This window comes from Pseudopipra pipra, chromosome Z (genome assembly GCF_036250125.1).
Source record: "Pseudopipra pipra isolate bDixPip1 chromosome Z, bDixPip1.hap1, whole genome shotgun sequence".
Lineage (NCBI taxonomy): Eukaryota > Metazoa > Chordata > Aves > Passeriformes > Pipridae > Pseudopipra > Pseudopipra pipra.
The window spans coordinates 20819352-20833321 of NC_087581.1; the positions used below are offsets into that span (position 1 = coordinate 20819352).

A 13970-nucleotide genomic window follows, 5' to 3' on the forward strand; every position below is an offset into this window, starting at 1 on the left:
GGTCATTTGTCTCTGCTGGTTGCATGTAATTCTAAGGTTTGGCAGCTTCGCATCCCTGGAAGTGGTTTTCTGTTTTTTGGGTTTGGGTTGGTTTTTGTTGTTTTTTTTCATTGGTTGGGGGTTTTTTGGTGGTTTTTTTTTTTCTTTTTAAAAGGAAACAAAAAGAGGGTTAGGTCAAAGTAGTCATTTTTTCCCTCCCCATCAAATGACAATGGAGAAGAGTGAAATAAGGATCTTCTAAGGCTGTCAGCCTCCTTGCAGGCCATGCGCACCTTAAAGCCTCTGCTGCATGTGAAGTCAGGGACATCTTTTCTTGTATATCACTCTGATTATCAGTAAATGTAAAACTAGTTTCCCACCAGCTCCTCTCTTCACAGTTGGGATCAGACCCTGTCTTCTTACCTTACAACTGCAGCCTAAAATATAAAACTAGCAGGTCTGAGGTCAGGTATTTTCCATACAACTGAAAGTATAGATGCATTGGTTTTGGCTGATTGCTGCTTATACAGAGTGTCTGTAGGCACAGTAACAGTGGCCTGACTTCCTGCTTTTTTTGCTCTAAAAGCTGCTATAAATATGCCTTCTAATTAGATCCATAATATTTTTTGGATTACAGCACTAGGTTTGTTCTAAGAGAGTCACACTGCTTCCAGGAGCAGAGAAAGAAACCCAAATGTATTCAAAATAAACTTCCGAATGTTTTTACTGAATAAAACCACCTAGGTGCTGCCAGCTATTGGACAGTGTCTGCACTTAGAAAATTTAATGCTTGAAATTCAGTTCTTCCCAGCGTACTTGCAGTCATATGTCAGTCTTACCCAGTCCTCCTTTTATTAGTGACTGTCTACCATATGGACATATCTCTTCTGTTTGGTAGGGAGATAAGGCAGATGCACTTGAAAACTAAACATTCTTCTGAGTTACAATTACAAGAATTATTTATTTTAAATGCAAAGAGGGAGCATATAGGAGGTACTCTGTTGGTCTGTTTAGCAAAGAGAAACCACTTTAGTTCCACCCTCTTCTTCATAAAGCCAATAATGTATTAATCAGAAGCAAGAAACCGGAACAGGAGTTATTATTGACCGTATTTCCCCTTCACACACTTTGTGCATGTATTTCATGCTAGATTACATCTAGTTGATGACTATAGGATGTTAGCAGCCTTTAGTTTCATTAACAGAAGTTTAAAAGGTTCCTTTTTCTCCTTATTTTGAAGATGCTTTAATTGAGTAACATATTGAAATACCCTGCATTATAAAATAAACCGAAGCTGTTTTTTTCTTCTGGTCTGTACTCACTTTAAAAATATTGTGTGGCTTTAGACAAGGCTTTCAAACAGAGCTTGGCATGGTTTACATATCAGACAGATGTGTGCTAGATCAGCTTACTGCAGGGGCCCTTGAGGAGAAATTAAAGGGTATGGGAGTTTTCTCTTGCAGCTTCAGAGAAATTCATCAATTCAAAAAAAAAAAAAAGAGTTTAAGTACAGGTGGAAACAGAGAAAAAGAGCTAGGGCATGCCAGTGTTGGTTTTGAAAAGTACTGTAGATACAGTAGGAATATTTGGCAAGTGTTTTGTAACCGTTTTCAGGAAAAAAGGACATGTGGGTGTTGGTAAACAGGAACCAGAAGTGCTATATTAGATATTTAAAGACTCTAATGGTTGGTTATAGATATTGCGAGTACATGATAAACAGATAGTGAATTGAGTTGTAATATCTAATTGTATTTATAATCCTAGATACTTAAAGTCAAGTTTTCTTCTTACTTTGCCTTTGCAGATGTACTATGTCATATAATTTCTTTGTGCTGGGTTCTGAATAGGATAAAAAAGTGCTTGCATAGTCAAAGACTTTCTTGGTACACAGCCCTTGATTTTTTTCTCCCTCCTTTTTTTTTTATTTTTTGACTGATTCCTGGCTGGTAAATCTTGGCTGGTTATTTTCTGCTCTGTGGATATATGAGTTATATACATGCAGATGTATTAAACTTTTGACAGCTATTTTAAAAAATGAATGTAGGTATCCAAGGGAAGTATTTAAATTAATAAACTTCATTTGCATAAAGTATTTTGCATGTTTAATTTTGTATGTGTGGTATCAAGCAGTTTTTGGCTTCTGTTACTGAATGCTGAAGTTTATTTACGAAGAATTTGTTCTGCTTTGAGACATATACAGTGCAAAACAGTTCAGAAATACTTAACCCCTTGGATTGCTGTGCTGAAAGATATTTTTTTCTCTTAAGGCAGTTATTTTTCTTGTAGGAAGTATTAATTCCTGCTGTATTTTCTAGAGTTATTGTCATAAAGATTTTCCATATTCTTAGATCACTCTTTGTTCTACAAATGCTGAAACCAGTTGTTAAACTTGCCATGATAATTAGGACACATACTTAGGATTACAGTTGTGATACTGTAATCCAGGTTGTATAATATGTAACACAAACTTAGATGCACTTTTATCATTGTCACAGAACGGAAGGTTTAAAATAAATAGAAGTTAAGGATAGTTTATGTAAACCGTGCGTACGTTTATGAGGTATTCTCGCTGTCTAACACAATTTGCACAGTAAATGGTGTTAGAGAGTGATTTTTTTTTGGTGAGAAGGCTATGGGTAGCCTCCTATTATTTGAACTAAAAATATATAAAGACTGAAAAGAAATGCTGGAGTGAAAACTGCTTAGTAACAGCACCAAATACAGTCCTGGAAGACTCTGTGGAGAAATTCCAGGAATCCCTCTCTGAGGAGCTTGTCTAGAACAATTTGCCAGACACGTCAATGGGACTGTGGTGTGTAGCTCAGTTGTGGTTGAAAGAAGAATGCAGTTACCTGAGTGGTCACCAGGGATTAAAAAATAGTATGCTCTGTTAAAAAAAAAAATCACTTTTCTATAGTGTAATTGAAACGAGGCCTGGTCCTCTGCAAGGAGCACAGTGTTTCTTTTGGGAAAAAAAAGGCAAAAGAAAAATTTTAATTGACACACTTAAGCCCTAAGAGTTGACAAAAAAGCAGTGAGGAAGATCTTTAAATAAAGACAGTTTCTGGCCTATTTGCAGAGAAAATAGTACCTTTATTCTAGACCATTGATGTGAGGCAATGTCACAATCAGAAGCTGCTAAGATAGAATGTGCAGGGAGTAGAAGCTGCAGGAAGGAAGTTGCTTGGGCCACTTGTCCACACGGTGGAGAAGTTAGGGTGTTGGCCATACTGTACTTAACTGGTCTTTGGAAACTCTTATTACAGTGTTTTTCTCACCATCCAAAAAGTAAAACATAAAGGCTTCTTTATAGCTTTTTTAATGTTTTTCGTTCCACTACATAGACAATAACAGTTCTTTTGTGCATACAACTAGGCGAAATTAAGCTTACATTCTTAGAGAACTGGCCTTATACAATATTGCAGTCTTGTTTCTATTTAATTTGTCCTCCCAGCAGTAAATTTCAAGCCCATTGATCAGTTTAAACTGAATTTCTCAGAGGAGTGAGCTCTGATGCTCGAAGTGTTAGCAAATCTATTAATGCTATTCATATTGCCCCTGAGTTCAGTAACCACTGTGGACATGGCAAGGAATGTGCACAGGCAAAAGATATTTATGATCCTGAGGAGGACATTTGTCAGAGTTCATTCTTAAGTCAACACTTTTCCATTTTTTTGGTTTTCCACTATCTAATGAGGTACAAATCCCAAATGAAGCTTTCTCCGTAATTTTTAGTATCTATTGCCAATGTGGGTTATCTTCGTAGTACAAAGCAGACTGTACAGCTTCAGTTCCAGGGTAATTCTGTAAAACAGTGAGTCCATCTGAAAACTTCAATCCATGCTTCATTAGTTACTGCTCTCAGAATTCTTTTATTGCTGTTTTTTATTGTCCATCTCCTCTTTAAAGAACTCTTAATCATTGAACTGCTTACTAATTACATACATCCCACATCACTGCATGTATACACTGTGCTAGTCAAAGTGGCAGCTGGCAGCTCTTCAGAGAAGTGTTTGGGAGAAACAGAAGGGCCTCTCTGTTTAGTTTTGTTTATTGATTCCTTTTAAAACTCCTGCAAAACATCTTTTACAGTTTAGAAATTACAGATTTAACAAATTAAACCGTTTCTCATGTGTATGACAATAAATATTAATTACAAAAGCAGATGTTTGTGAGAAGAAAATATTTGCCTTTATTTTTAAAGGTATACTATATATTCAAGACACACAAGCTTTATTTTGCATTTATTTTTCTTATGCTGAAAGGTTTTTATTAAATAATTTTTTAAAAAGAACCTTTCCTCTTCATTATTTTTAATATGAAAATCACAGTAGTTTGAAAGACAGTCACCTGCTTTTTGAGAATAGATTATATTTTCTGTGTGGGAAATATGTCCTATTTTCACCCAGATTCTTTTGGGATGGAGGTACTATGTACTTCTGTTGTTTCAACTCACTCCATTAAAATGTCTTAATGTGAACAATGTTGTATGGACTTTAAGATGAATGAGAAAGTGATTAAATGTAAATAGAAGTATGAAAGAATGTAGAAATAGTCCTTTAAGAAACAATGTTTTTCTTGAAGGCATATTTGAGTAATTGCTAGAGTTAGAAGAAAAACAGTTAATTTTTTCGCAGGTATTTTAATTAAAACAGATGACAGAAGTTCTTACTTCAAAACTTTAGTTTTGTTATAGCAGTGCATGATATTTACAGAGGATCAACTTTGCCAGTACTTTAAAAAGTATTCAAGAGGTTAAGGTACTGTGAATGACTATTTTGAAGACAAAAGTTATTTCTTCTGAAGAGTTTCATGTCAATCTATTTTGTCAGGATGTCCCACAGATACATTTAAATGGAGAAACTAACAGGAAATGTGGAGGTGTTTTGGATTTAGAAGCACAGCATTGGTTTAAGGGGAGCTTCAGAACTACTGATTTTGTTAGCTTCAGTTCCAGTAAAAGTATTCAGTGTGATAATTTTTTGTGTGTGTGATGGTACGTTCAGTTTATATTAGGTTCCTGTTCCTTGGGTACTGAAGGACAACACAGAATAAAAATAGAATTACACTTGTAGCCCAGACAGCCAACTGAATCCTGGGCTGCCTGAAAAGGAGTGGGGCCAGCAGGTGGAAGGAGGTGATTCTCCCCCTCTGCTCTGCACTTGTGAGATACCACCCAGAGTACTGTGTACATTTCTGGTGTCCCCAGCATAAGAAGGACAGGGAACTCTTGTAGCAAGTCCGGAGTGCCACAAAGTAGATAAGAGGACTGAAACATCTGAAGACAGGCTGAGAAAGTTGGGACTGTTCATCCTGGAGAAGAGGAGATTGCATGGAGACCTCATAGCAACCTTCCAGTATCTGAATGGAGCCTACAGGGGAGGCAGAGAGGGACTCTTTGTCAGGAACTGTAGTGATAGGACAAGGAGTAATGGGAATAGATGGAAAGAAGGGAAATTTAGCTTAGATATTAAGATGAAATTTTTTACATGAGAGTGGTGAGACACTGTAACAGGTTGCCCAGGGAGGTTGTGGATGCCCCAAACCTAGCCTTGAGCAACCTAGTCTGGTGGGAGGTGTCCCTGCCCATGGCAGTGAGGGTTGGGACTAGGTGATATTTAGGGTCCATTCCAACTCCCTTAACATTCTATGATTCTATAACTTATGTAAATTGGCAAAGGATAATAATATTAGAGATGAGCTTGGATTTTGTACCTAGGGGTTCTTCTGACCAGTTCCTGACCTCAAAAGTATTTATTGCAGATGTTGTTTATGATTACACAGAGTTGTTTGCGATCAATGAGATTGATGTTGATTCAGCATTGATGGAAACTACCTTTTAAAGGCCAGGATGCTTCTGTTGCTCTCTTTTATTCTGTTGTTTTGCCATTTACCCTGCATAGTCTTGTGTGCATTTTTTTGTTCATGGTGGTAATGCCTGCTACAAACTCTGTTTTGGCTCCTTCTTCTATCAGTGAGATTGTCTCTCCCCAGAGTTCTCTTTTGCTGTCTCAAATTTCAGCTTGTAGAGGAAAATTCTGTCAGAATGGAAATAAAGCATGTCAGTACCCCCTCCTTAAAGTAACACATAAGAGTCTTATGTATATATATAATAATAAATAAGAGTGGTTAATACTGTGAGAAAATAAAGGTAGCTAAACATCTACCAAAGCAAGCCAGCCAACAAGCAACAAAGCTCTTTAAAAATGTGCAATCCTTCCATTCAAGAGAGCAAACAAAGCTTCATAAATTAGCTAGGTAATGCTTATGCCAAGTAACATAATTTCTAAGTATAGCCTTATTCTCTTCCCTTTCATAATTTTCGTTAGGGACAAGAGCTGGTTAGTTTTATGAATTTTTTTATTCCTGTAGTATCTTGTGGGTACTAATGCAGTCTAAATTATATAGATGTAGTTACAAAAATGATTCTTACAGATAGGAAGCATCTGCTCACTACATTTTCCAAACTATTTCAGTATTTTTAATGAAAATCACATTTGATGTTTGTCTCCAGGAGGGAGAGAATAATTAAGTATCATGCTCGGGGGGGAGGTTTGTGTTTTTAGCTGAAGTAGCAAGGCTGAAGCTTTAATAATAGGCAAACCAAGGCTACTAGCTGTGGGTAGCTTGATTCCAAAAGCTTTGCTCTGGAGACTGTCTTCTGAGATAAAGTATTAGGATGAGTCATGGAGAGAAACAATTGCAAAAATGGATGATAAATCATTCGGAAAATATTGTTTTGAAATGGATTTTGAGTTGGATGTGAAGCCAGTGTAGAACATGAAGGAACAATGATCCCATTTGTCTCATACCTAAGTGTGTGTTTTAAACTAGTAGGAGTTTCCATATGGACTTTGGAGTTTGTTTCATATCTGAAATACTTTGCTAAAATAGTGTAAGGAGTTAGTGACAATTAACTTATTTGGGAACATAAATGAATGGCTGTACTTCCACAGATGAAGGATTTGTCTAGCCAAGCACCTCCTCACTATGGCAATGCCTGGTAGCACATATCTAGGAAAGAGTACTGGGGCTAATCATTTGGGCCTTTCACCAGAAGTTTTGTGAAAACGTTCAGATCTTCATCAGTTTGTGGCTGAAGAAATTCCTGAGTCTGAGGTGATATATTTTCATGTAAGAACTATAAATTATTTTTTCATCTTTTCATCCAATGGCATTCTGAATCCATGCAAACTTTTAGCATCACTTATCTACACCTACAGCTCTATCTTAGAGGAAAGATATCTGAACATGGTTTATCCATGACACGTACACAGCCGGTACCCATTCTGTCTCTTGATGTCCAGACATACTCTTGTAAGTTAGACTGAGAAGAACACCCATTACAGTCCTGTAGTGGTTGTTCATGCCTGCCTTTCTGCCATGTCTATACTCCATGCAATCAGTGGCTTCTTGTTTATTCCCTCTCCATCCTGATTGTTTAGTGGTTAGTTTAATATTTTATCAATACAGACTCCACTCTTATATGGATCCGAATCATGGGTCATCTACCGCCACCACCTGCATCTCTTAGAACGCTTCCATCAATGCTGTCTCCGTACAATCCTAAACATCCACTGGTCAGATTATGTGGCCAACACATCTGTTCTAGAACAAGCAGCAGTCACAAGTATAGAGGCCATGTTACGGAGAACACAGCTGCGTTGGGCAGGGCACATCTCCAGGATGAAGGACGACCGCTTCCCTAAGATCCTGCTTTATGATGAACTTGCCACCGGCTGCTGCAAGAGAGGAGCCCCGAAGAGAAGATACAAGGACTCCCTGAAACAACATCTCAGCCTTGGCCATATTGATCACCATAACTGGTCTACTCTGGTCTCAAATTGGGAGGCCTGGAGACACACCATCTATAACTCTGCTGCTTCCTTTGAGAAAGCACGCAAGATCACCCTTGAGGAGAAAAGGCAATGCAGAAAGAATCATGCCTTGCAGAATATACCACCTAAGGAGTCTTTCTGCTGTGCCTTTTGCAATCGGACATGCCTGTCTCGTATTGGCCTTTTTAGCCACCAACGTGCTTGCGACAAACGTGGGTAGAGCCCTTCCCAAATCTTCGTTCGCGAAGCCCAGCCATGAAGAATACAGACTCCATTATGGTCTTTCACTACTGTGTAACCAACTCCTCTTTAACAAATTGTTGATATTTGAAGTCCTCGATAACAGTTCAGACCATGTGGAAGGAGCCACTAATGTATAAACTGCCAGTGACACATCAGTTCTGTTCTGCCTACCTGGAAAGGAAACAAACTTCAGTAATCAAAACAGAAACCATCCTTTTCCCCCTACAACACTTTTGTGATAACTCAGTCAAGAAATTAGGCAGGGAGTGGCACTTGAGCATGAATTCTGGAGGAATTTCCTTGCCACTCTGTCGCTGATAATCAGGAATAAAAAAACCCCTCACGTGATGTGCTGCTGTTAAACAGACAGGAAGTAGTCTGTGATACAGATAAGGTATTTAGCATACCTAAGTTCTGATCCCACTGTATGTTCAAACTGTATCTACACTGTATGTGTTCTAATACAGTGTAGATAAGTTGCCTTTTATTCTAAGGCCACCAAAGATTAAAATCTGCTGAAAGCTCTGTCCCATGAGTATCCCTGACAAGAATTCCTGTTTATATTACAAGTAGAAGGAATTGTTGAAACTGGTATGGGGTTTTTTTTTGTGTTTTTTTTGTTTGTTTGTTTGTTTGGGGTTTTGTTTGTTTGTTTGTTTTAATTGTAATTGGCAACTTCTTTAAGTTCTCAGAGCTCAATGCTGTTGTGTGAGAAGTATTGGTAGAGCTCTGAATTCTTTTATTTTTAACCCAAGAGTGCAGGACACACGGGCAACCCTACTGGAAGCTAATTGGGCCACAGAACACTTCACACTTTTCAAATTGTTCTCTATTTACCAAGTGCTTAATTTAGCTTAGGCTTCCGCCTTTCAAAATCTTCACAGAGACATCTAATTTGTTCCTTAGTAGGACAAATATGGTCTCCTGTGTGCAGTAGAAAGATGTTCAGTGGGGGTTTAATTGGTCTTAATTAATGAACCAGAAGGGAGATAATTTTATTGTGGTTACAGTGAAGTTCTTCTGTAAGGTCTTGGATATGTACTTCATGTTTCTTCCCTCGAATTCCTGGTTTTTAATCAGAAAATACAATATGAACATGTCAAATTACACTGAATGTCAGTTCAACAATTACTATTGGAAATTTTATCTCATTAAAATACAGGAAAATTATGCTTAAAAGAGTTGCCAGCAATGACTCTTCTGAGAACATTACAATAGGTTTGAACAAGAACAAGAACAAGAACAGAACTGTACAGCAGAACTAAAAGTAACTTCAAAGAATCCTTAATTCTCTTAACTTCAAGAATCTGGATTTTATTCTAAGTGTGGAAGTTTGGTCAGAGACAGTTAAAAGAAGTGTTCCATGAGCTATCTCTAATTCACGTAGATATTTCTGATTTACTGTAGTCACGATGCAACTTTTTCTGTAACCATCTTATATGTTATTCTCACCAGACAATAAATTCGGTATATTTTGGAATCACTTAACTATTTTAACTAGTTTCAACTCATTTTGTCAGGGCTATCTCCCTCTGCCTGAGAGACTCTCTGTTTTGTCTGACATTACAAATCAATGTGCTGCCTAAAAATCTAGGGGAAAAAAATGCTTCTAAACTAGGAGTATGAGTACAGTCCTGAGACTGCAATAAGAGGTTTCCATTCTAAGCGTATTATACGACTTTGGAAACCAGAGTATACTGAGTCTAATGATGGCATTGACAGCAAATCTTCTTGTGGTCTTTAAATTAGTTGGAACTAAATTTTTTAAATCTTTGATTCTGGCAGCTTTGGGTTCCTAAAAGTACTTTGAATCATGGTCAGAAGTTGCTCACAGCGGAGTCTTTCTAAATCATTGTCTTGTGGTATGGTATTGTTTCTGCCTAGCAATAGCTTTTCATTGTAGTAATTTGTAAGTGTTAACTAACATGCTTGTTACTTGCTCTGAATGTGTGACATGTTACATGAAGACTTAACAGCACTATCCAAGTACTCTCATGATTGGCCTGTATAGTGAAAATATTTGTTCAGTAGATGAGTAAGTGTTGTGGGGAGGATTGTTCTTTTTCTTTCTTACCAGGAATTCCATTTTTCATTCCTGTTTTTCAGATAATGGAGGACAGACTTTGGCAGGTGGGAATAACTGGCCACTGAGAGGGAGAAAATGGACCCTCTGGGAAGGAGGAGTAAGAGGAGTAGGCTTTGTTGCAAGTCCTTTGCTGAAACGAAAAGGTGTAGAAAGTCATGAACTCATCCATATCTCTGACTGGCTGCCAACACTGGTGCACCTTGCTGGAGGACATACCAATGGCACTAAGCCCTTGGATGGCTTTGATGTTTGGAAAGCTATCAGGTAACTTGCATGTCAAATCACCAAGTCAGCATTCTGGTATAAGAGTTTAATCAGCCCAGAAAACAGAACTGGAACTAGGAGGGAAATATTATGTGTTCCTTTCCCTAAATAAAGGGAAGGTATAAGTGCAGTTAATTGTGCTGTCTGCGAGGGAATTATCCAGGTTGCAAATTAATCCTGGTCACAGATACAAAGCCTCCATACAGCTTTAACTTGATATTTTGAATTTTTCAGTATAAACACAACAGCGCATAAGCATGGTATACTTTATCAAGAACACTCTGTGATCCTTAAGTATGTTAACTTATTTTGCGCAGCATGTAATATAAGTAAATTTTATGGACCAAGACCTGCTCTCTACAGAGCCCAGTTGGGTGTCTCTGTAGCATGCATCAGAAATTGGACATGTAAAAAAATCTATGCAGACATTTAACTCACTGAACACAGATTCCACTTTGATGGTTTTTTAGCTTAGTACAGGGCCTACTACTGCTCAAAGTGTAACCATTTGCATAGGCCTGTATCATGTTGTCCAGTAGCTCAGAAAGTGTGTGAGATCAAGTACAAAAGTAGAATTGACCTGGTTCCTGAGGGGTCATGATTCTGTGACTGATTCTAGCAAGCTGGAATGCTCAGAAGCACAGTGCAGATATGCTTAGATGACTGGAGAGAAGAGCCAGTACAGCTCCAGCTGGGTAGACACTGTGACCAAACTACTTTTACTGGGCTCTCTCTGACTCTGTGCACCTCTCATGCTGGTGAGATTAACTGGGATATCCGAAACCCCATTATTTCACATAATGGACTCTTCTGGGCATTAAAAGAAAAATGAGTTAAATCCCATACATTTTTCCTTTGGAAAAGATTAATAAAAGTGGTATCACAAATGCTGGATAGTGGGAGCTCTGGGCACATGTGAGTATGTGCTAATTACTGAAGCCTTGAGCTCTGCAGAGCAAGGAGAATAATAGAATGTAAAGAATAAATTAAATAGACATGAACTGGTAAAGATTTTTTGCCCTGGGAACAAACTATCAAAAGAAACTCTGGTGTTACTCTTTGCAGTATCTTCAGTCAAGACTTATGTTCAGTCAGTCCTTCATCTTTCAAAGCCTTTCTTTTATTTCAGTGTTCTTTTATTCTACTAAAATAGGTGTATTGTATGGCTGTCTTCCAAGAGGAAGAAGATAACGATATGTATGATTGAGGCCAGGGACCATTAACTGCCAGGAAGGAATGGAGACTCCCATCCAACCAGAAAAAGAAAAATGTTTTACTTGTCAGTGTTCCTATGGGAAAACTTAACATCAGCAAGATCCAGGGTACACCTAAACCGTAGGCTTTTCTTCCGGCTACCAGTGGAATTCCTGTCCACTTCAGGTTCTGTTTCAACTAGGTATTCTTTGCAATGGACCGATCTTCTCAGGTCAGATTACTTCAGCAGGAGAGTTATATGTTGGGAAGGATAGGTACTGCTGTGCCAGCACCCTACTGACATTTGAGTCTTATGTCTTTGTAAAGGGAATGAATGCAATATTTACTGGCACTGCTGTAGGGAACAGGTGACCCCTCCCCCCATGGTTTTAGTTCTATCAGTAGAGGGCCTCTGTCTGGACAGGTAAAAAGTCAGGGTTTTTAATTGTTAGGCTGGTCTTTGGCTGACCTTGCAGCCAAAATGTCAAATTTCACGTGATTTTCCCATGTAATCAGGATAAATGAGTGTATTAAATTTCATGATCATAACTCAAAAGGTCACTTGAATATTGGATAGCAAACAATGAAGGCACAGCGCCCTTTTCGTGGCATCTGATGGAAAGTTCAAATATATTGCTTTTTTTGGACTAGGTGGCTAATAATGAGTGAAATTATAATTTGCTAAGATCCTAACTCATTTGAAAAAAGGAAATTGATAGCCACTCACCATGTTACATCTGTGGGGTTTTTTTCAGTCCAGTCTAGTATAAATAAATGCACATGCTTCTTGTGAATCTTTCCTGGGTGGAGAGGGTACTTTAATCCTGAGCCTACTGTTTCTTATGTGTGTGTTCAAAAGAAAAAGATCATAAATTTGGAACCTTGATTTAGATATTCAAAACAATATATGAGACAGTGCAGGTATTCTCAGAAGTCACAAAAATATTGAATCTATTTCAGTGATATCTGTCTGTTAATGATCAGTATTTAAAGGATGTGTTCTTAACATGCTATTTATGTAACAATAGAAAATAATATAATGTAATAATTTGTAATAAAATACTATACCACTGTAAATAAATATTTATAAATTTAATACAATATAGAAATATTAATATGTCTACAAAACACAGAAATTAAACTCAAAAACATTAAATCCTAAGTACAAATTCTGAAATGCTAGACCAAAATTAACTTTCTGTCATGACTTAAAATGACTGGTGTTTCAAATCACATTAAGATGACATTGATTAATATTAAGTTCTTGTGCTAAAAAGAAGTGCTGAGAATCACATATATACCTAACTGTTCATTTCATGCCTGCTCTACTTAATTTTGACTTAAAGAACCAGAAGAAATTTAATGGTTAGGAGGAAATAGCATGAAAAGATGAAGTTCAGGAGCACATTTTTTGAGGACAAAAATACCTCCTTTTGCATTCTTTTTAGAAAGCTATGCTCTAAGTTGCTTTCAGACAACGCATGAAACTGAGGAAGCACAATGTTTGTGTTCTCACTGTTTGAACACCTCATTAAAACTTTGCATGCTACTTAAAAGCTCTTTGACAGAGATTTGTACTCAAAAGCTTGTCTGCTCTTTCCAAATCAATCTGCTGACCCATTAGTGTAGGAAATACTGCTTCAACACTGTATCAGTGAGAGACATAATAGAAGAGGAATGTGATTTCATTTAAAATAGAAACTGAAAAAAGGCAGGTTTTGCTGCACTCTCACAGCCTGACAGTCTTACTCGCCAAGAGATGTGTGTGTGTGTGTGAGAAGTCTGCCCAGCAACCAGGCACTGGGGCAGAGGATTTCAAGCCATCCACCTGGCATCCCACCTTCATGATGCTTGTGAACAGATGTTGGATCCAGCTTCTGTTGTTATGGTGGAAAGGTCTGGGCATGCCAGCTGTGAAGTCCTTCAAGTTGCTTCTGTGTTGTTCTTAGGCTGGGTACCATGCACAGGTCTGGTTGTGCCTGTTTGAATCCTTTTGATGCTGCTTCTATGTTCTGCTCCACCTCTGTGAGTCCCCAGGGGCCATCACTGTTTCGTCTCCAGATGTCCCTGTGGAACTGCTCAGATGTATTGCAGTCTTGCTAATGTGCTAGTCTGGATTGTCATTAACATGGGCTGTAACGAGGCCCTTTCCCTGCTATGTGTTCATGCTGTTGTCTCCACACACAGACCTTCCCAGTCTTTCTCCAACTCTACCAATCTTGGACTACTTTGTGCAAAATCCTGTTGAAACGCATCTTTGGACTAGTGCTTCATAATTTTTGTTTTTCTTCAACTACCTTTGAAATGAAATTTAACTTCTTCTCTAATGTCTCTAACTTCTTTTTGAAAATAACTTAGGATAGTAT

At 37.9% G+C, this 13970-nt stretch overlaps 1 protein-coding gene across 4 annotated transcripts in view; it reads left to right on the forward strand.

The window, feature by feature from the left end:
* Positions 1 to 13970, forward strand: part of ARSB (arylsulfatase B) — a 77596-nt gene that overhangs the window by 20953 nt on the left and 42673 nt on the right. For all 4 annotated transcript variants that reach the window (XR_010426912.1, XM_064642651.1, XM_064642652.1 and 1 more), the window contains exon 5: positions 10167 to 10410. Coding sequence is in view for 3 of the 4 variants with exons in the window: in XM_064642651.1 (XP_064498721.1) it covers positions 10167 to 10410 (244 nt within the window). In the remaining variant the exon portion in view is untranslated. The remainder of the gene's footprint in view (positions 1 to 10166; positions 10411 to 13970) is intronic.